General features: G+C 38.8%; 1 protein-coding gene across 1 annotated transcript; it reads right to left on the bottom strand.

The window, feature by feature from the left end:
• Nucleotides 1-1,588: 1,588 nt before the first annotated feature.
• Nucleotides 1,589-12,407, bottom strand: Tma16 (translation machinery associated 16 homolog). The gene is made up of 7 exons (XM_090354235.1): nt 12,278-12,407; nt 9,016-9,128; nt 7,745-7,782; nt 7,168-7,252; nt 5,768-5,916; nt 3,624-3,666; nt 1,589-2,348 (listed from the first exon to the last, which is right to left on the bottom strand). The coding sequence occupies exons 1-7, from the start codon at nt 12,308-12,310 to the stop codon at nt 2,150-2,152; spliced, it is 660 nt and encodes a 219-aa protein (XP_090210361.1). The 5' UTR covers nt 12,311-12,407; the 3' UTR covers nt 1,589-2,149.
• Between the last annotated feature and the right edge of the window lie 12,125 nt (nt 12,408-24,532).

Genomic DNA, 24,532 nt, shown 5'->3' on the forward strand with positions numbered 1-24,532 from the left:
GCCCAGATTGGCCATCTAAACTCATAGTCTTCCTTCTCTTACCAAGCACTCCTGGACCAAACATCACAGGCAGTGAGTCTCAACTCATGATCCTAACAGAGGTCATGGGGTGGAGACTTCCCAGGGTAGAAAGGATGTGAGGGCAGAGATATAGCTGGAGAACAATAACTTTAACCCCAGACCCTAGGATAACACACACACAAAAAGTGTTATTGTTAAACCTGTAAACACTGAATGGCTGTGCAGGCAGAGGGACCAAGTCTTAAATGGGAAATGTTGAGCAAAAATGACTAATTCAGCCAGCAAAGAAAGATCTTAATGGAAAAAGTTACACAGGTGACAAAAGGACAAGATGCCATCCTTCCTTATGGCTCCTACAGGAAGATGCAAGACAGCGAGACAGCCTGGTGGCCAGGGATGCCACAGGACAGGGGCGAGAAGATGCGTCATTGTGAGAGGCTGAGTCCTTAACAACTCTAGTTTCTTAGGCTGAAGTTATATGAGATTTGTACTGGGTGATAATAAGGAAAAAGAGAGCACTGTAAAACCTCAGAGAACTAAGAGATTATTATAAAGTAGCAGTAAGGTACCTGTTCAACCTTCTGCCTCTGAAGTGCAGAGCATAAGAACAGAAATGCTTCCAGATGAGATGAAAAGACTTTGTAAAGGTGCTGTATGTCAGTGAAACAAATTATTGATTAGACTATTAGTCAAGATTCTAACATGATTGCTGAAGTTAGATGAACTCTGAAATGAATCATGAATATAAGTTCTTGGTCATTTTATTCCTTGGTTTAGAACAGAGGTTGACAAGTCAGTAATCCTACCTACTCAGGATGCTGTAACATGGAGAACTAGATTGTAGCCCTGAAAGAAAAAGGCTGTGGGACTCTATTTCCAATGGAAGAGCAAAATGGCATGGCTTGGCACTGAGAGGCTCAGGGCCTTCCGTTCAAATGCTGTTAACGGGAAAAAAGAGAAGATTCAGAAGAAAGCTCTTCTCTTCTACTGCCCTGGGTGGGCTTTCCTGCTCTTGAGTCCATCAAACAGGGTAAATTTTTTTCCTTCCTTGTTTTAAAGGGTTGAAGTAAAATAATTTTGATTTCCACTAGTTTCTTCTGTCTATACTTTCTTCTGGTGTCTTCATACCTGTTCAGTCCACAGATATAAGTGGCTGCAAGCCATCTGCCATTATCCTACCTTCTCAAGATACATTACACTCTAAAAACAAAATTCCAGGTCATCCATATCATGCTTTCCTCCTATTTTATACATGTGTAATGTTTGAGGGAAGCTTCAGGTTACAAAGCACACTTTATCTTTTTGGTATTTCGAGGGGGGGGGGATTGTTTTTTTTTGCCAGTTTTTGGGCTTAAACTCAGGGCCTGAGTGCTGTTCTTGGGCTTCTTTCCTCAAGGCTAGCACTCTGCCACTTGAGCCACAGCACCACTTCTGGCTTTTCTATGTATGTGGTATTAAGGAACTGAACCCAGATCTTCGTGTACGCTAGGCAAGCCCTCTACCACTAGGGCAAACTCCCAGCCAAAACACAATTTTTCTATCATCACAAATCAAGAAGCACTTCAGGAACAGTTTAGAAAATAGATTTATTCCTCAAAATGTGAGATTAGGCAGTCATAAACATATACAAGAAAAATACTTACATCTTTTAAAGAGTTCCTGTTGATTTACATATGGTTTAAATGTATCCCGGGAGAGTGTAAATGTTGGGAACTTGGTTTCCAGTGTGACAAGACAAGAGAAATTTTAGGAGGTGGGATGAACTAGGATTACAGATCATCCACTCCGGGCTTCCTGTATTGCCTGCGATTTCCCTATGACTCACATGTTACACAATAAAGATGTTTGGAAATACTCTCTTAAGCCATGAGGGAAGCAAACTGTTCTGAATTTCCAGGCAGTGTCAGGTATTTCACTGTAGTAATGGAAAAAGAAGACCAATCCAACTTCTGTTTTTAAAGCAAGTAATTACAAATGAAGAGCAACCTATGATTTTTAAATAAAAATGCTAACACCAGTTTTGACAAATGGGACTCTGTGAGAGAATAAATTCCACATTCTTGCATCGAGGTTATTTATTTTTAACAATTAATGGATACAAATTTAAAGGTCCTCAAACTATTTATTTTCAACTCAATGAAAGACAAAAAGGCACTGGAGTCATTTCTTCATCGGAGTCACTTGAGTCACCTGCAAGTTCCAATTCCCCTAAGTCTATGTCCACAGGTAAATTAGTTTTCTTCTTTCGTTTCTTTGGAACTGCATCATCAGCACAAACTTTTGTCATTTTAATGTTTGGCAATTTCTTCAAATCAAAATCCCATTCCCTAGACAAAAGGAAGAGAACAGAGTGTTGAACCTTAGGTAAAGACGAGCTAAAACTCTGAACATAACAGAATTACAAAAACAAAAGCAGCTGATACTTGCTTTCTCATATCCAGATGCCTCTTCTCAATCTGTACATACATTCACAGCAAACAGGCAAGTATTCATTTATTCTCCTTAACCTAAATATTGCCCCATCTCAAATGTAACAACTATGTCCTACTCCTAAATAGCAGTTAGAAAAAGATTTTCTTTTCACACACAACGGTACATTGTAATTGAATCTTAATCAACTGTTATTCTTGTAAGAGAAACTTCCACTTTTTCAAATTCAGTATTCTCTGTGACAATTCAGGACAATTATGTTAGTAGAAATGGAAAAACCATCTCAAACACTGAATTCTAATAGATACTAAGGGACAGTATCTATCTCTTCTCTCACTTCTGGCTTTCCTTAGAAAAGGGAGAACATAAAGGATTTCTGAAACAAGAAGTTCATTTGCATTTGAGTATGCCTGGATTCCAGATTTGCTCATTTCCATTAAAAAAAAAATAAGACCTTTTAATTTGATCTAGTTAAGACTAAACTGATTCATATACAGCATTTTCAAGCATCAGCAACCACTGGCATGCATCTGCACTCCTGCTACTCAAGTGACTGAGATCTGGAGGATCCTATTCAAAGCTGTTCATATTTAACAGCTGAACACAGAAGCCTAGGAGACTCCATCTCCAATTAAAAAGGCCTGGTTCAAGTGGTAGAAGGCTGTGAACAAGCAAGCAGAAAAACCATGAAGTCCTGAGTTCAAGCCCGGGTACAGAGATTTATGTTTGGGGAAAAAATAACAAACAAGAACAAAAAACTGAAATCCTACTGTATGGTTTTCCTAAAAGTATAAGGTTTATAATCACAAGGGTCTAACTAGATCAAAAGATGTTTAATAAAAAATCTGTCTAAATTATATAAAATAAATAATAAATAATAACAAATCTGTCTAATATTGCTATTTTATTTTTAAAAATGAATATTGGAAGGAATACTTCTTTAAAGTATCACGCTGAAGCACCTATTCTAAAACAAAAGGTAGAGCATCATTATTTCACTATCAGGTGTTTCAAATCAATATGACTATGGAAGTTTTTACTTTGTCTCATAAATGCGAAAGGTTAAGAAAAATCTCTGATTTTCATTCAGCTCTAATGTACTGACTCAAAAAGAAGGTTTTTACACTCTGTGTTTCATACCCATTTTCCAGGGAACAATAAAAAATACTCACCTAAAAATTTTAAGATTACTTATATTTAAAATATCTGGTATCTCTGGAAAAGAAAATGATTTACAGCCATTAGTAATTTCTTTCCAAATTACATCATTTTATACTTTTTTCACTACTATTTCAGATACTATAAACAATGACACCATAACACAATTTTAAAGCATTGCTGTAACAAAAAAATAAAAGACATTTTGGTTTCAGAAGACATGTTGACCCAAGCTTGTAATCCATCAATTCCTTTACTGGAGGAAGGGAGAATGAGACTTCAGGCTAGCTCAGATAATACAGTCAAGTCACAGGCCAACATGAGCTACAGAGAGAGACTTTGGGGACATAGCTCAACTTAAGTAAGAAAACACTTGCCTAGCATCTACAATGGCCCCAGAATCATCTCCAGCACTACAAACAAAAAGAAAATAAAAGGCAAAAATGCTATTAAATAATAAATTCTAGCATGAACAAGAAATTATATAGTCCCAGTTGTCTTTACAGTAACAACTCTTGACTCTGCTTCCAAAGTGCTAAGACATCTATAAACTTAGAAAAATGAAATCCTATATTTTGTTAAATAACCTGCATTTTGTTACAGAGTAGATTACAAGGATATAAGTGTGGATCTATCTAGTTCTAGAGCTACTTTTTATTGCTTCTCAATTAAGAAACTGACTTGTCAGCAATGAAGAGGAACTAACATCTGCTTCAAAGTTGCCATTATTATTCACAGAATACTTCCTTTAGGGTCCTATATTCCATGTTGTTTTCTTAAATTTTATTGCACTATCCAAGAAAAATCTACGGAACTTGAGTGCCTATAAAAGAACTCTAGAGGAGCCGGGAATTTGGCCTAGTGGTAGAGTGCTTGCCTAGCATGCACAAAGACCTGGGTTCGATTCCTCGGTACCACAGACATAGAAAAAAGCCAGAAATGGTGCTGAGGCTCAAGTGGTAGAGCTCTAACCTTGAGAAAGTCCAAGGACAGTGCTCAGGCCCTGAGCTCAAGCCCACGACTGGCAGAAAAAAAAAAAGAACTTTAGAATACACACTCGAATCTACAAGTGAAAGCCGCTACTCTGTTCCTGATTATACTACCAAATCATCAGATATCTCTTTCCTAAGAGAAGCCAGAAAATCTTTACTTTTCAGATAAACTCAGAAGTTATTATTTTATATTGACAACTAATAAGCTAATCAACTTGTACTTGCAGGCCATGTAGCTATTGAAGAACCACTAATCTGTGACTTTACAAGTCTCAGTAGCAAAGTCCCTCTCCTATTAAATAATTTTCTTCAGACAGTACTGATAGGCTAACAGCATAGCTCTCTTTAAGAATTAGACATACTAGAATACTAATAAATAAAATTGGATTTCTATAGATTCTAAGAATGATTTTAATAGTAGCTGTGTAGAGTATGAGTTTTAAAAATCAGATTTAGTATCTAAAGAAATCTAAGATGCAGTTGGAAAGGGATAAGCTAATAATTCTGTAACAAAGAAAAATAGGTTCTTGCTGGTAAAGAAAGGAAAATACTCTAGACACAATAGAAAGATAAGATGTCACTCTCATAAAAATACCATATAGCATGATGCTAAATGCAAGGACCTCCATGATATAGAAACAAAAGCCATATAATGAATGATTGTTGTCCTTAACATACTATGTTATCTCTCATCTCTTTTACTGTCCCTTGGTTATCTCATATTGTTACAGAATTTTACCTTGTTATCTGATATACTGTATATATGTTTATCTGGTTATTTGAAATAGGATAAGAAAGGGGGGAAAACAAGACGGGGGCGGAGGTAGGGGAAGGGAAATGGGGACCAAGACATGAGAAAGGGTATCAATGTTTGTGAAGTAATGCACCTTCTATCTGGTGAATATCATGTAACCCTTCTATTAATTACAATAAAAAATATATGAAAAAAAAAAAAGAAAAATAGGTGCATGCTGGGAAGGAAAGGAAAATACTCCAGACACAGTAGAAAGATAGGATGTCACTGTCATAAAAATGAAAACTTTGCTAGGAATGCAGAAAAAAACTCAACCCAAAAATTATTCACAGGAGATCAAGATCAATCAACAGAAGAGAAGAAACTGAACCTGTGAAGCAAGCTGCACAGGGGAAAATCACCAGGAACGTACCAAAGCCATAACCTTCGTACTGCTGCCGCTCCCGCTCCATGGTCTGCTTGATGACAGTCTCGCGCGAGGAGTGCCGCCTGCCCTGCCGGTCCTTGATGCTGTTATGTAACTCGATCTGCTCCAGCTCACCACTGAATCGACCTAGATACCTGAAAAGTAGGGAAAGGAAGTGAGCTGCAAAATCAATGTAATCAATGTAGAATGTAATCCAAGCCTTTACCTGCCCATTAAGAGTCTCCATTCCTGAGCTCCTCCTGTCCTCAAACCTCTTCACCCCTTAACTGGATTCACATCCCACTATCTGATGAACTGAGGACACTCCTATCCAATCAGCGATTGGGTGTCCATTCAGATGTATCCAAGTGCTTCCCCTCACACGTGAAACCTGTTAGTAACCTGCTTCTGTCTCCAGCTCCTACGCCAAGCCTGCTCCACTCTTGGCCTCCCCACTTTAAGACACAGAACAATCACTCATCTTATAACCACTACTTATCTTGCTGAAGCTGAAGCAAGATAAGTAAACAGCCTATTTGATTCCTCTCTGTCTGTTACTCTCATTACATGATGAAATGTCTACCTAATTCATTTCTCTGAATTGTTTCACTTCTCTTCATCAAACGCTAATAACCAGGCAGAATCCACTATATCGCCCCAGCACTGTTACACTGGCCTCTCAACAGCCTTTTTGTAAGGCCAAATCCCTTCTTGGTACGTTTTGCTCCTTGACCTTATTTGAGCTTCCCAAGTCATGTGGAGTCATTTGGAGTCCTTGCTGCAGACATCTCCCACTGTGCCTAATGTCCTTGAATAAGGTCCAAATTCTCAAGACTGACCTCCAGGGCTTTCATTAGCCAAGTGTCACTTGCATGCTAATCCCTTGGGACTTGTCATTTCGGACTACAAAACATCTGAGGCTCACTCCCACTCCTGGGTCTGAAACATGTTCTCGGGCTAGAGGCTCCTCAAGCTAGCTACCCTACATTTACTAACCCTTACATGAAAGGAGCCAGTGCATATGAAAGGTTTTTTTTTTGTTGTTTTTGGCCAGTTCTGGGCTTGAGGCTTAGGGCGTGAGCCCTGTCCTTGGACTTTCTCAACACTAGAGCTCTACCACTTCAGCCTCAGCACCACTTCCAGCTTTTTTCTATGTATGTGGTACCGAGGAATTGAACCCGGATCTTCATGCAGGCTAGGCAGGCCAAACTCCTGGCCCCCATATGAAATTTTTTAGGAAGCCATTCTAATGACCCTATTCTAATACCTCTCTAGGGCCCAGAAAAGATCACAAACATAATACTTTTCTATTAACAAAATTCAACTGTTCTTGTACAAACCATCTTAAAAAACAGACTAGAGTGGCTCTTTTCTGGTCCTTAGCTCATAATATGCCCAGTGTTTACCTTTCAATTAATTGACAAGCATCTTTTTTTGAATATCTTGTTTTTTGAGGGTCCAGATGATTATGAAACCACTGCAGTTTTTCACCTATGAACAAGAAGTACCAAGACAGTTTAGCCCCAGAAGTCATCATTTAAGCATAGTCATTGTAATTCTCAGTTCAATCATTTAAAACAGAAGCAATATCACTTTCACATTAAAAATATAAAACTCAGTGTAGACTTAAACAAATCTGTCAGAAATCAATCAAGGCTTCACTGATAAGAACAAAATATCAAAGCTGGCTGGACACCTTTAGATTAGGTCTATAAACCTAGACGGAGATCTAGAGTATCATAGTCCAAACTCAGCCTTGGCAGAAAAGTCCTAGAAGCTCTAACTTAAAAAAAAAAAAACCCAGCAAAAACCCTAGCAAGAGTTCTTTGTACCACCAAAGAAAGCAAGTAAGAGACCCTGTGTTCAATTCACAGTACAGGTGAACACAAATAACATTTCACTAAGAAAGCAAAAAGAAAAATTAATATCGGGCAAAAATGCACTCTACTCAAGCCAGGGTTTCAAATAAGCAAACCCACTTACCAATAAGGTTGAGCCGCAAGGCCTTTTCATTCTTCATTCTTAGAAGGAAAGTGTACATACATTAGAAAACTTCCAAATCAAGTTCTAGAAATCTGTCAAAACAGCAAAAAGAAACACTGCCCAAAGAGCATTCATTTAAATGTCACTCATTTACACTTACAAAAACAACTGTAAAACAAGCATGGAATGGTGTGATGATTAACAACGAGTGTTAACTTGATTGATCTAACTCACTTTTTGAGTACTGACACACCATCCTTGAGAATTTCATACCTAATCTCATGCAATGAGTCACAGTCAAAACACAGATGCACTAAAAACTCTGTATAAAATTATGTTCAGGCTACATGTATTAGGTTATATATGAAGCACAAATGTATTTTGTGATTAGGCTTGATTCTCATCATAGGCATATAGAATATATGTTATATGCAAATATTCCAAAATCTGTAACAACCCAGAATCTAAAATACTTCTGGTATCAAGCATTTCTGGTAAAGAATAGTCTCAACCTATACTTCCTAAAATAGTGAATGTAGGCCACTGCCACTACTAAGGTCAGTAGGCGGGTTCAAAACCAGAATTAATCAATGCTAACCAAGTTGCTTTTCCCTCTATCCTCCTGATGCTGTCATGTTACATTAAGAACAGAATGTAGAGTTAGTATGTAAGTTTTACAACCTTTGCACCACCAAGAACACTAGTGTACCTATGGCTCAGACCATCCGTGGCTGGTAATGCTACTACTTCAGTAGTTCTAATTGATAAAATGTCTTAGGTGATACACAGGAAAAAGATAACTAAACACTATCAAGTTACAGCACAGGACAGTGGCTATCATCAGAAAGTGCCACCATGGCAGTGACCACATCCACACCATCTGGAAACAGGTTGGAAAGGCAACGCTGCAGGTTTTGTGTCTTGGCAAAGCATCACTATATAACCACACCAGCTCGTATGAACATGCGTTGAACATCCACAACAACGTAAGGCTAGTCAACAGCTTTTATACAGTCATTACTTCACCTACCGTAAGGAACCTTTGAAACATTTTTTTTCAGACTCCTGAACACTTCTTTGTTGAAACAAACTACTATTCCAATTCATTTAATTGTTTCAGTTAGATAAGCTCCCTAAGATTGTGTTCAGTTTATTTTTGGTACAAAGAAAATACTGAACAAATATTTATTAAGGGAAGGAAGAGAGAGAAAACCAAGGAATAAATGAATAAAGGAATTTATTTATAAGTAAAATGATGAAAAGATACTCACTTTTCCTTTCTTTCTTGTTTGTGGGCCTCCCGCGTAATCTGAGCTGCTTTCCTACTGTAGGGATGGATGACCTTTTTCTCCCGTCCTGTACTTTTTCCCTTTAGTATTTTAGGCTAAAACACAGGAACATAGATACATATAACACAACAAATCAAGTGAATATAGTCACAAACATTTTCTTTAAACATAAGCTTTAAGAACAAAAACAGAAATACGATAAAACAGAAACTTTACACTGAGTAAAAGGCAAAATTTTTTAAACTTATTCAGTAATTCTAGTAGTATTTGCTCCCATAATTATAACATCAATGATATATTCACAGCAATTTTCAAATAGTGTAAGACAAAAAAGGAAGGTATAGACAAACCCAATAAATTTGGCTTTTCAACAGCTCCACTTTCAGGGCAGGTATTTAGAACAGAAACAAGAGAGTTGGGCTGGAAATGTGCATTATAATTGAGGAGGCCAAGGGTAGGGAACACAAGATATTAGTGTAAGTATTCTGAGGCTGGTCAGTGAACCAATAAACAAAACAAAACAAAGCTGGCCTCATAGTCTGTACAAGTTAGGAACAAAGGAAATAATAGAAGTCATATGAAAATCAGCATCTACAAATGTGAACCCGTTTTCCTCCCCTAACCCTGTACTACTTAATTTGGCCATAATTTCTTCACTCTTCCTAAACATCTCAGTATATCTTTTCCCCTACATATTCCAGTATCTTATCCTACCCAAATTATTGATCAGGTTTGGCTAGGAATAGTGGCTCAGGCTCACACTTGTCATCTCAGGTACTCAGGATGTAGAGATAGATCACAGCTTGAAGCTAGTCCAGGGGGGAAAAGGCAGAAAAGCTCTCACTCAGAAAATAAGCTAGGCATGGTAGCACACACTTGTAATCCCAGCTACTTGGGAGGCTCACTGTCTGAAGCCAGCCCAGACCCTAACTAGAAAACAAAACAAAAACAAAAACATTAAAAAAACAAAAAAACAACTAGAGGTATAGCTCAAGTGGCAGAGCAAACTGCTTTACTTCAAAATGATTTGAGAAGAAAGAAAAAGCCACAAAATACCAAGGCAGGGGAAGGGGGAGAAGAAACAGAAGTTATCTGAAGCTGTTAGGGAATTAGAACTGAAGCTACATAGCACAAAATTTCTTTTAAAGACTTAAAAGAAATAACTTACAACTGTTACATGTGGTAATGTCTTCATAGCTTTTGGTCTTTAGAGCACTTCCAACACTCAGCACAAAAAGAGTACTATAAAACTCAGGTAATATTCTGCCTCAGCAGTAGTTTAATGATTCCCGGTATAATTTATTTATGAAAAGGTTGCCTTGAGGCAGGATATGAATACATAAGGGGAGGAAACACAGGCAGGAAGATTTACTATATTTCAGACATTTTCATTATTTTTGAGCAACAATAAAAAAAATGCTTCATTAAAGAAAAAAATTTGAAACACAGTAAGATGTTAATCTACTAAGCAGTAAAACTCCAGTTCCAATCAGTTTGACAAACAAGCTGTTTCTACTTAAAGTAGTTGCTCCTAGAGAAAACCAACTTTCTGTCACTGTTTCAGGTGCTCAAAAAAAAAAAAAATAGTCTGATAGGCTGCCCAAACAGATGGATGATAACCCTTCCCAAAACTTGTAAAAGAAGCTGTCTTCGCGCACGCACACACACACACACACACACGCACGTGCGCGCGCACACACACACACACACACACACACACACGCTAAAATCTCTACCAATTGGATAAATGAACTTCTGATTAGGATTATTTCATTTCTGAATCTGTTCCTAGAACTTCAAATGTACTTTTCCTTAGAAAAGTACATGGGTTCAGAATGATGAACAGTTTTCAAAGTGCACATTAAGACAAGAGATAGCTTTTGACATCTTTCGGCATTTATAGTCCAAAAACTTATCTAAACATTCTGTGGGTACGGCATACAGTATCCCCTATGTATTCAGGATTTAGAGTAGAATTAAATAACAGGGAAATTTAAATGAATTGACAGGGAAAAACTTTGTGTGTATGGACAGAAACATCACAATGAAAGGCCACTTGTACAACTACTATATGCCAATAAAAATATCTATTAAAAACCAGATTAGAAAAGAGAGATATTCTAATTTAAAAGAAATGCAAGCTGTGTCAACAAAAAAGAACTGTTATGACCGCCAATGACAAAAACTAACACTGTGTTTGTGAAAGTGCACTAATGTTCTCATAAATTGGTAGGGACAAACTGGCACTGCTGAAGAGCAACTGACAGTTCCCATCACAGTGAAAATCATACCATTTATGATCAAGGAGTTGTCTATCTTCTCCTTTATTCTACTGACATATGTGCCAAAAGAAAAATATAGTACAGCCATGCTGCATTCCTGGCAGTACTGAAGAAATAAAAGCAATTTAAGTGTCCATCAAAGATGTTACATTTCAGTTAAAGTACAAAATGGGGTCCTAAGCTATTTAAAAACCAAGTCACCCCAATTCCTTATGGTTCTGATTTTTCCCCCTTCCTTTCCTTTCTTTGGGCAGAGCTGGCTTTTAAACTCAGGGCTTTCCACTTGCTAGGAAGATGCTAATGCTCTCCCATGGGAGCCATACCCACAGCCCTCCCGTTTCTCTCACTGTAACAGAGTCCCTGAGATTGGGTATTTAGGATGATAGCAAATCCAAAATCAACCTGTTATCCCCAAGGGTCTCCTGTGGAGCTGATAACAGTACTGATCCACTCATGTGGATTCTTCCACCAGGACCAAATGCCTGTTACTGAGCTTCTCGAAATACTGCCACTCAGAGGAATCAAGTTTCCCACACGTGATATTTTGGGGGACACACTCAAACCAAAGAGGAAGATCTCCAAAACTGAAAAAGAAGGAGGTACAGGAATACATACAGCACAGCTTATGTAGAGGCAATTGAAGACCTTTATATCTTTCCTGTGCACATACATCTGAACCTATAGCTAAGAACAGGTAAGAGTCTCTCAAGTGAACTGGAGCATTAGGCAACAAACCTGAGAGAAAAATCCAGTGTGTGTGTGTGTGTGAACTGGAGCATCAGGCAACAAACCTGAGAGAAAAATCCAATGTGTGTGTGTGTGTGTGTGTGTGTGTGTGTGTGTGTGTGTGTGCAGTAGGCAAAATACTGCCCTACCTCAACCTTAATATATGTTCCTGCCCTATTTTCTAGGAGTTTATCATTGTACACAGCAAAACGGACTTTATAGATACAATTGAAAACCTTGAGGCGGGGAAGCTCTCTAGAAGCAGCCATGTAGACTTAACAGAAAGCGTAAGGGCTCTGAATAAGGAGGTAGGAGAAATCCTGAGAGAGAAGCCCAGATCTTCACTGGAGATTCTAGGCTACTGGCTTTGAAAATTGAAGAAGTCAAGAACCAGGAACCTACGGACGGCCTCTGGAAGTTCAAAAGCAAGACAAGACATGCTGCACTTGAAGCTTCGAGTGTCCTATCTCAAGCCTACAGGTAAAAGAAAAGACTGCTGGCGAGAGTTGGGGGAAGCGTCGCCCCAGAGGCCCTTGGTTCCAGGTTTAGAAGGTCTTGTGCCTGTTTCATTTCCAATGAAACCCGCACAGCCACGGCTAATGTGCACAACACGTGCTCCTGTTCCGGACCCACGGACAGTCCACTTTCTCCTCTTCCAGGGCTTCACGGTGACACGGGCAATCCGGGAACGACTCTGTTTCCGAAACCAAGACCACACGACAGCCTCTGCGAGGCGAAGGCGGGGCAGGAGGTGGGGCAGCAGGAGGGGGAAACTGAGTCCCGACTGTCGGCGGGAGGGGGAGGGAAGGGCAAAGCAGAATGGACAGAGGGGGAAACTGAGTCAGGACTGTCTTCGGGCGGGGGGGCGGCGGTCGGTGGACGTCCGCATCCCCAACTTGAAGAGAAAACCCGGAGGAAGGGGGACGGGGAGGGGGGAAGGAAGGGAGGGGGAGGGCGGCGCGCGCATGCGCGCTCGGCCCCGCCCCGGCTCCTCCTCAGTCCAGCTTAACTCCTTCGCGCCCTCGCCCCACCCGAGCCTCCGCGAGGACGGAAGCAGGGGAGAACCCACCATCGTGACTTCTCAGCGCCGCACTCCGCACCCCAAAGGCCCGCAAACGTCACCGCCGCAGCTGCAATCCGGCGCGGTCCCGTTCCTTCCGGGATACACGTGCGTGCAGAGGAAGCCGGGGGGCGGGGGGTGGTGTTGGGGGGGGGGCGGGCCGACCAGACCGGAAGGGGCGTGGCGAGTGCGTCCCTTCAAATCGTCCCCCCGGAAACGGACGCTCTGTCTTTTCCGGGCCGTGGTGCATTTTTCTCCCCTTAGGCCTAAGAACGGCCCTCCTCCTGCTGGGTTCCCTGAAGAATTGGGGAGCTGCAGTACGGCGGAGGGTGGGGTGCGATGGGGTGGACACTTATCTCCACAGCCTGCTAACCTCCTGGAACAACGCTTTTGGAGGATTTCTAGTTCGCAGCCACTGAGCCCCTCAATGAGGCAGGCTTGGGCATGGCACAGGTCCTAGTACAGTGAAAGGCCCTGCCATCTTCCTCTCCTAGGCCATGATTACAGGTCAGCACAGGAAACACATTCGTACACCCGGGTTTATTATCGTGGCCATAGCCAAGTTACAGAAAGAGCCCAAATGCACTGCAAAAGATGGAGCGGATCAAGAAAAGAGGACATACACAGACATATGGAAATGCAATTTTACTTACCCATCAGGAAGAATAACATGTCCTTTACAGGGAAATGGATGACTGTAAAAAAGTAATGGACGTCAGGCTCAGAGTGGTCAAGGGCACATATTTTTTTCTCATCTGTAGAAGTTACATCTAAAGCATAAAAATGTATATAAATATAGAGACATAAGCAAATTTACAAGGGAGGATAGCAATGATGTAACTTGAATCAATTAAATTATAGTTTCACAAAGTGGACACCAGGAAGCTGAAATGTGTTTTCAGGAGTGAGAAAGATTAAATGAAAGGGTAGTCAGAGCAGATGAATGGAAAGATGTAGGATGAATGATTGGTGTAAAAAATATTCAATGTGTGAAGTAAAAATAGAACCAGGGAACTTGAGGGGATAGGTGGGGTTGGGCAAAAAGATGTGTTGTACTCCTAAATCATTACATTGAATTGAAACCCCTTTGTACAGCCACTTAAAGATATTTTTGAAAACTAAAAATTAAAAAAAAAACTAATCCAGTTTTTCTTCACAATTAAAAGCCTTTTCTGGTCCACTTTGTGATTTTCTTTTAATCACAGAATATTGGCATTCCATGCAACAAATATTTATTGTGAGTTGACACTTATGCTCCATGTCTTGGGTGCTTTAGCACTGTCTTTGATCCTGGCTTTTGCTTAGATTCCAGAGGATCACATAATACAGCCAATAAATATTTCAAATACCATCTAAGAGATCTGAAGGAAATAGAGCTGGTGAAGGGGTCAGGAAAACTGTTTCATACATAGTGGTCTCTAAACTCTTTTAGAAATGATAGTGAGCAGAGACCTGAATAAGAAAATCAGTTATAGGCTGTTCCTCGAAAGACTAAGCATAGAGTTCCCCTATGACCCAGAAATTCCACTACTTGGCATTTACCCAATGGTCCAGAAACAAGGACATACTAAATCCACTAGCACAATGATCTTCATTGCAGCACCATTTACCATAGCAAAGATATGGAACTAACCCAGATGCCCCTCAGTAGATGAGTGGATCAACAAGATGTGATATTTACACACAATGGAATTCTATGCTGCTGTCAGAAAGAACGACATCACCCCATTTGTAAGGAAATTGAAAGACTTAGAAAAAATCACATTAAGTGAAGTAAGCCAGACTCAAAGGAACATAGGCTCAATGGTTTCCCTCATTTGTCATAATAAGTAGAAACCTTGGGCTCTCCTAGCAGAGATTTGCAATAGAGCAAAACCTAAATACATAAAGCCATATAGTATGATGCTAAATGAAAGGACCTCCAGGATATAGAAACAAAAACCATATAATGAGTGATTGTTGTCCTTAATATACTATGTTATCTCCCATCTCTTTTGCTGTCCCTTGGTTATCTCATATTGTTACAGTACTTTACCTTGCTATCTGATATATTGTATATATGTTTATTTGGTTATTTGAAATAGGAGAGGGAAGGGGGGAAAACAAGATGAAGTGGGTGGAGGGAAATGGGGACCAAGGCATGAGAAAGGGTATCAATGTATGTGAAGTAATGCACCTTCTATCTGGTGAATATAATGTAAACCTTCTATTAATTACAATAAAATATATGAAAGAAAAACAAAAAATTCAGCTATAGGAAGAAGCTCCAAGCATAATATAGGTGACATGTTAGATATGAATGTCAACTTGTTTAAATGGTAAACAAAAATGTGTGGCCATTAGACTCTTGATCTAGGAGCAGAGAATTTCTTACATGACTTGTTTTCTGGGAAAGAGGAGGTACTGGGCTTCTAACTCAGGGCCTAGAAAGTACTATATCTTATTTGTTTATTTATTTATTTTGTTGGTTGTAGGGCTTGAACTCAGAAACTGGATGTTGTCCGTGAGCAGTTTCATTCAAGGCTAGTGCTCTATCACTTTGAGCCTCAGCTGCATTTCTTGCACTACCATTTAGGCCATACCTTTATCCCCAATTCCTGCCAATCATTTTGGAGATGAAGTCTCAAGGACTTTTCAGCCTGGGCTAGCTGAATTTCATTAGTAGAGTTTTAAAGTCCTGGGGACCATGACATTACTCATTTTCAAGGTGAAGTTCAAGAGAAACATCAATGATTCTAAACTCTACAGAACCTACAAAACTTCCCTACAAAAACCTTCACTCCAGCAATGGCTAAAACCTTCCTCGACAGAGGAAGGCTATTTGTCTTCTCATTGCTGGATTTTTTCTTCCAATCAATCTATTCTTTTCTGGTCTATTTTCCTCTTCAGTGCTCATTCTTGGTGAAGCCTGTTTTCTTTTATTACTTTATTTTCTTCTATTTTTTCCTTAGGAGCTCGGATTATTTTCAGAAAATTAGCTTTCTGTCATCTATCATGTAAAAGAGTGGTAATTTCCTTTGAACTGTTTGTATGACTCCTCCATTCTGCTACTGTAAAGATGTCTTTCAGGATGAAGTTGTTGTGACATAAATGTTTAAACATGGCCCCTGTATATCAGCCTCTGTATGCTTTCCATCAGACTTGGGATTGTTCAAATCCAAATGTTTACACATTCATTTGCTTTAAGTGAAGCCCTAAAAATGTTGTTTGTTAGCCAATTAAAGCCTGCCTGTTTTGCATACCCTCAATCTGTGCTCAGCATCTGGTAGTCATAGATATCACAGATGACAAATGCTGGTATATGAGAAACCCCAAGCCATTGTTGCTCTCCGGAATGTTCTACAGACTCTATCATAACAGAGTAGTGTCAGATACAATCTCTTCTCTAGACTCCCTCTTTTCTTCTCTGAGTAGTGATCTCTACACTCTGATTTTTGTACTATATAAAATGCCGTCAGAGACTGACTCCTCCACCCTCTACCAATACTTGCAACTCTGCCTCTGCTTCTTCTAAATAAATTGCACGATAGTGCCATCTAGTGGTCATATATTTTTTTCCTAGCTTAATCCCCTAAATGCCTGGACCTTCTTACTGCAGGTAGGTAGGTTACAAATACTTGCTACTGTTTAATAAATTGATAGCGAAGCACTGGGGACATGGATCAAGTGGCAAAGCAAGTGCTTAGAAAACCCAAGTCCCTCAATCCAATCTTCAGTACCACAAAAAGATATCTATCAGTATATGTGTGGGAAAACATAGTAAACTTAGATGGACAATGAGTTTAAAAAGCAGAGCTTACTCTACATTTCCACTTACAATAAAATTTGTAATGAACATAAGCACAGATTCTTGTCCATATACAGAAGAGAACTGAAACAAAATAGGATGAAGCTCTCACTTGATAAAATTAGGATTCAAACAGGGAAAGCTAAGGAGACCCTATCATAACAAACAAACCATGTACTGTGGTGTATATCTGCCACCCCAGATACCTGCATTGCATAGGTAGAAGGATATGGTCCAAGGAGAGTTTAGGAAAAATACAAGAGCTTATCCAAAAAATAACTAAAAAAATTGGTTGGGAGCATGATGCAAGTGGTAGAATGTCGGCATAGTGTTGCAGAAATCACAAAGAAAGGAAGAGTGGTGAAGAGTGAGACAGAGACAGAGATGGAGAGATAGAAACAGAGAAAGAAAGGGAATATGGAAAAGGAGAGAAAATGGGAGGGGGAAAGAAGAGAGGGAAGAGAGGAGATGAGCCAGGAAGAGAAGAGAGGGAAAGAGAAGGGAGGGGAGAAGAGAGGAGAACTGGACTGAGGTGATTACACAGAGAAAATTCCATATGAAAACTGAAGTTATGCTACTTCGTGTGTGTACACACATGCATACATGCATGTACAAGCATGCTATATGTGGGAGTATTTTATCTCTCCCTCCCAACGGACGTTGGAATCCTGACCTCTAGTAACTTAGGCTGTGAACTTATTTGGAGGTTTATAGAACTGTTATATATGTATACTATAAAGTCCTTCCAGAAATGTGTAAACTCTTTTGACAACTATGGAAAACAGTATGGTGATTCTTCAAAAGACTAAATCTAGAACTACCCTATGACCCAGCAATTCCACTACTTGGCATTTATCCAACCGTCCAGAAACAAGGACATACTAAACCCATTAGCACAACAATGTTCATTGCGGCAATATTTACCATAGCAAAGATATGGAACCAACCCAGATGCCCCTCAGTTGATGAGTGGATCAACAAGATATGGTATTTATACACAATGGAATTCTATGCTGCTGTCAGAAAGAATGACATCATCCCATTTTTAAGGACAGGGAAAGACTTAGAAAAAATCATATTAAGCGGAGTAAGGCAGACCCAAAGGAACACAGGCTCAATGTTTTCCCTCATTTGTAATAATTAGTACACATCTAGGGCTCTTCTAGCAGGGGATTACAATGGCTCAAAACCTAGGTACATAAATAAGACCATATAAGATGAGACTAAATGAAAGAATCTCTAAGATATGGAAACAAGAGCTTTATTTTGTGTTATTGTTCTTCTTAATGTACTATGTTATTTCTCTTCTTTTTTTGCCCTTTGGTTAATTTCACATTGTTACTGTATCTGACTTTGTTACCTGGTATCCTGCATATATGTTTATTCATTTATTTGAAATAGGAAAGGGAAGGGGGGAAACAAGATGATTGGGAGGGTGGGGGGGGAGAGAAATGGGAACAAAAACATGAGAAGGGGTATCAATGTGTGAGAAGTAATGCACCTACTACCTGGCAAATGTAACTGTAACCCCTCTATACATTACCTTGACAATAAAAAGTCCTTCCGGAAGTACCTAAGGTGAAATGAGGCCCTATGGTGGCCCTGCTCCATGAGTGATATCTCTATAGAAATTGAAGATGTAGTCATGCTTGGTGACTCAGATTATGTAACTTACCTATAATCCTAGACAGGAAATTGCACATTGAAGGCCAACCTGGACTATATAGTAAGACTCTAAAAACAACAATAAAAGGAAAGACAAGTCAAACAGATATGCACAGAGAGGAGACAGGATGACAGTTACTCACAGATCACAGAGACTAGCGTGTGTATTTCCTTCATAGCTCTTAAAAGGGTTCGCCTCTATGGACTCATTGATGTTGCACCTCTCACCTTCAGACCTGGGTGACACTAAAATACTGCTCTTTAAATCATCCAGTTTGGCACTTCTTCACAGGCCCACCAAATTAAGTACATTTCTCCAGAGTACATCCAGGGCTCTAGTTTCTTCTTCCTCCTCATCCTCCTCCCCCTCTTGTTCCTTCTTCATCTATTTTCTCTACCTCCTCCTCCTCCTCCTCCTCCTCCTCCTCCTCCTCCTCCTTCTCCTCTTCCTCCTCCTCTTGCTCCTCCTCCTCCTCTTCCTCCTCCTTCTCCTTCTTCTTCTCAAGTAATCTATTAATCCACATTAAAGTTAGGCTCAATATTATCCACCATTTTTCTGAGCTAATAAGATGAATTTCTTGTCAGTCATTTTATTATCTGACTGATTCATCATTCTGATTGTTTCATCTCCCCTACCTTTATAACTTCTCCCTACATCACCTCCTGTTTTTTCCTAACACTATCCAAAACATTTCCTAAAATACTCCTATAGTCAAGACATTCAGATGAAAAAGAACTTTCCACTGGACTTTGTCCTCAAGCTCAAAGCAAGAGAATCACACAAGATACTAAAACAATTCCACTTGGCTCTGTTTGAAGCCTTGATTTCTGGCTTAACTGCTTACTTTCTCAGCATGAGTTGGCCCTTTCTTTTCAGAGTAGAAATTGTCTTTCCTCACTCATAACATTGCTCACTGACTTTCTCTATTATTAATTTGACCAAAGTTCTGCCCTTTGTACAAAGCTTAGGCAAGAGATTCTCCTCCCACATGTCTTCCTGCTCAACTGAGACAGTACTTGAATCTCTGCCTGTGTCATGCTCATAGGCATTAGCTACGATCATATCTGTCCAGCTCATGTTTCATATTAGAACTCCAACTCTTAGAGAGGGACAATCACTTTTCATTCCTCTGAAAAGCATTGTGTAAGGCCTGTCATCTCTCAAGTATGCAATTAAAAAGTACACATCATTCCTATAGAATAACAAATATACTTTGGTTCAAAAGCCTGCTATTCACTGCATTGTAGATAAATTTTTGAATTTGAAAACACTGTAGAGTAAGTTTTATGTCTACACAGTACAGCCAAAATACTAACCCTTGAGACAGCACCCAGTAGAAATTGAGAAGTGGCTGCCAGTTTTCCTTTTGTCTTCATGTTATAACTTTCTAAGTTGACACAGACAATGCCAGTTTGCTACGTTTCCCCCCGTCTCAAATATTGAGTGCAGTTTTCATTAATGGAAAATGAAAAATGAAGTTTGAATTTTCTGAGTCACTTCCTGAGAAAGAAATGAATTGGCCTTTTATATTCTTTTTTGTTCTTTCTTGTGCAGGTCAACAGGCCGGGATGGTTGCTGCTTCAATTTTACAGTTGAGGGATACAATTGAGCAAATGACTAGACAACAATAAAGTACAGGGTCTTGCCACAGAGTTGCCTGATAAGCCAGGGCCTCACTAAAATCTGAAAATTTATGTGACAGCAAAATAATCTTAAATCACTTTCCATTTTCTCCCGTGTCATCTCACGATCACAGCCACGGAATCTGAAAAATATACTGAAGCACAGTAATAAAAGAATACATTTATTCCAACGATGTTTAGAAATGGACTTTCTTGGACATTGTTCTCACTAGTTACTTCCATAGAATATTTATATGATGACCGTGAGTCATCAAAATGAAGGTTACTTCTCGAGATAATCTCTATAAGAAGAAAGGTAGTTGTGATTTGATGTAACTTGATGTGCCTTTGAAAGTTCCCTTTTAAGCCATTCAAATGCAAATTGCTTTGTGTTTAACAGAGCAGTATGTAATATTAACTAGGAAATTTTAGCTAGCTGTAACAACCAAATGTTTGATGGTGCAGAGGTTTGGACTCAGTGTCTTGTGATTGCCTGGCAAACACTCTCTACTTGATCACATCTTCAATTCTAATGATGGAATTTTTTTGGTACTTTGTAACAATTTAAGATTTTACCTGTATTAGGTATGAACTTTCAATTCATAAGAACTGCCATTCTGAAGCTCTTGTAAAATAACTCGAATGAGTCTTTTATCTCATGGAACAACTAGAAACTGGATGTAGAAGACCACACTAACAACAATTTAAAAAACCCAAGATGAAGATTTCTATACACTGGAAAAGAGGAAGCACAGAGAGAAGAGGAATAAATGAAGGGAAGCACGGCATCTTTGTGGCTTCCCTTCTGTGGCAGCTCCAGATGGAACTGTGTGGGGTGGGGGAGTGTCTGACAGAGCCATTCCAGCTTCTCTGAGACAGATGTGAGGGCAGAGATGGAGGCTTAGGAAACAGAACTGGATAGAAAATTGGAGGGCCTAATGCTTACAAGAAGACAATTGCCTCTATACAGCTCTCCAAAAATTGTTGAAGGGATACTAACCAAAATTATACTCATAAATGGACACATTGAATTAAAACCCCCTTGTATGACTACATAAAGATAACATAAAGTAAATGCAATTTAAAAGAAACTACCTACCTAACTATACTCTTATTCTTTTTCTCTTCTACTCTGAACTTCTTTATTGCTTTTTCTCCCCTTCATTATTAGAGTTCTGAACGTTTCAATGATCTAGCTACCGTTAGGAATGTTTTCAGTTGTAGAGAATAGGAAATCAGTTCACAGGTTACTTTAATATTTTCTTAGTGAATATTCTGGAAGTCTTGATCTGAAGGCTATTTGTAAATGCATAAATATCATAAAGCATTCAGACCCTCGCTCCTTCAGTTCTACCATAGGCTTAACACCTGTTGTCTTCAGTAACAATATGGCTTCCCAGGTTCTCACATCACATCCTCTGGTGGTAGAGGCTATAGTGCCAGTGGCGTGGAAGGGAGAATCGAAGGAAAATATCACAGTTCTTTTGATACTAATTCATGTTTAGCAGGAAGAAAGATTTTTCATAGAAGTTATTCTTACCCAAGAAGTTATTCTTGGATATGATCTGACTTGACTGGAACATAACCCAACCCCGATTACTGGCATAATACTATTTGGTGTTTGTCTTCAGTTAAAGGTGCTTTCTTACAGTGACAAAGATAGGCCTACTTATCTAAATCTCTTTTACTACCCCCTCCTCAACAAGCTTCATGCAGGTCAGTGTCATCTTCATCCTTTGTTTACTAAGCAAACCAAATTCACACCTTGGAAAATCAGATGAATTCAGCATTAGTTCTTCCATACAGCTCCCTCTTAATAAAACTCTGGGTTAGGCAGCACATAAATAACAATTCAGTGTTCCCAACCTCTAATATTGCTTTCCCTCACATAGTGAAAATGTAGGTTATTTTTAAGAAAGTAAGTAGACTTCCTTGATAATTGGTAATTACATGTTCTCTTTTCTCTGCTATAGCCCAGTAGAAATCGCACTTATCCATTTCTGCTATTTAGATTCCACTCTCTCCACATAGCCATTGTGTCTATGTTTTATTTTCATCGAAAGCACCACCATGAATGCTTCTGCAAAGTATGAGAGAAATTATAGTGAAAAATGTAAGCAAAGGTATGATAGGGAAGTTGCTTTTTTACATTTGATTTTTGTGTTCCATTTTCTAAAAATAGACATTAAATCAGGAGTTATAATGTGCATCTCAAGGCTGGGCAGGGAGGTACACAGGTGTAATTCCAGCTACTTGCAGATAGAAGATTGTGGTGTGCGACTAGACTCATCAAATTTGATGCAAGATGTTAAGAATCAACTGAATATAAGAAGACCGGGGACTTGGCTTACTTGTCCAATGAAAGGTTCACAAGATTTTTTATTTTGAATTCCCTTCAGTAGACTTGTATTCCACAGTTTGCCACAGGCCCCTGCAATCCTCTTCTATTAGCCCTGACAATTATGTAGTTGTTGTATTTCACGACTTTGTGTGGATAAACCAAAATTCTAAAAATGAGTCATTCTTTCCTAGTTGTGAAAATATTTGGCTTGGTTTCCTAAAGAACTTTCGAAGTGAATGATGCAATCTTCTCTAAGACAGCTAAGTTTTTGTCATGCTGCCTTTAAAAATTTCATTGACCTTTTCTCAGGAATAGACTTCTAAAATAAGGCAATACAGTTTGGTACCATGTATTTCTTTTGTTTATTTGACTTAATTGTGTTTTAGGCACATTGAGGAATTCTGCATAATCCAATAGCACATATTTTATACTTAAGTATTAACAGTTGTGTCATTTAAAATGTATTTCAGAAGACTAATATAATGAAGGAAAATAATTAATAAGGATATATGTATCCCAGAAAAACATTAGAACAAATACTTCATACATTCTGAGAGAAATTCATACTCATTATCCAGAGCATTAAATCTCTGTGACCACATTCTGTTCTTAACAAATTTGACCTTTCTATTTAATACACTAGGAAAGTTATATAATAATTTAATTTCATGGAAGAATCTGGAAACTTGAAAAGGACTGTTAAGTCATCTTGATTCTTGTCTATTTTTCATGTGGACACCAACTCCTAGGTTGTTTTTATACACTGTGTTTACAGGTATATAGACCAAGAGTTTTTCAGCTGTTTTCCAGTCACTACTTTCCTATCATCCCCTATAGTTTGCTATTTCAATGCTATAATTATTGTTCTTATTATGATTATTATCCTATCAGTTCATGGGTGGTTTTGAATCAAGATATATAGCTGATCTTTAACTCAAGTTCCTTCTGCTTCTGTCTCCTGAGTAATGGGATTACAGAGAACTGTGCCATACTTAGCTGTGCTATGATTGTTTTTGGTTTTCTTTTCCTCTACTATCCATCTTCTTTACTGCCAATCTTAGTCTAGTATGCTCACATTTTCTACCTCTTCATTTTCTTAAAGAGGTAGGCAAGCATTAATTTGCAAAGGGCATGGGGAGTGGTGAATGCAATATAATTGCTCGAGGACTTGTCATTTCATCATTCCTTCAGTAGGTCTTTCCATAAAATCATTACTGTCTATATTGTGACAGTAATGATGAAGCTAGTTGGCATGGCAAATAGTATTTAAAATATATTTGTGAGATATAAAATGTGACAGTATAAATATAGAGATTAGCACAAATTTCTATTAAATTGTTTGCATCCTGTGCACTAAAATTGTCCAGTGAGCTTTTAAAATTGCTTGTGTTCTGATCTACTTCATTGGGTGTGAAACCTTTTAGCTAAATGTCCTAGATAATTTTAAAGTACACCGTTGTTGAGAAGTATGTGTCCCTAATCTTGATTTGACTTTAATGTTCAAGTTAATGGATACATGTAAATAATAAGGAGTCCACAATCAGGACATGGAAATGTATTTGATAAACTCAGCTACGTGGGAAGCATAGATAAGAGAATCATAGCTTGAAGCTGGCACTTTATTAAAAATGTGAGGCTCCATCTAAAAAACAGAAAGACCAAGAGATATGGCTCAAGTAGTAGAGCCCTTACCTAACAAGTTTGAGGTCTTACTATAGACAGAGTAGTATAAATAAATACCTTCTCAAATGCTAGTTCCCCAAATTCAAGATCAGCTTGTGTTGGGTGGAACTCAATCATTTTTGGAGTCTTGATTTGAATGTGAAATCAAGGTTAAGAATTATTGCTTGAGAACCAAAGTGTTCTAATATTACAGCATAGGGAAGGTTGATGCTGCCATTTCCCTTTTTTATATAGCAAGTCTTTCGTCAACTGGAGTTATTTTTGTTTTGAAAATTAGTAGTAGCCATGGTTAGAAGGTAAAGTGAGACACATTAAAATATTAGAGTGTGTTT

Source organism: Megascapheus bottae, chromosome 20, assembly GCF_031878675.1.
Source record: "Megascapheus bottae isolate mThoBot1 chromosome 20, mThoBot2.hap1, whole genome shotgun sequence".
Classification (NCBI taxonomy): Eukaryota; Metazoa; Chordata; class Mammalia; order Rodentia; family Geomyidae; genus Megascapheus; species Megascapheus bottae.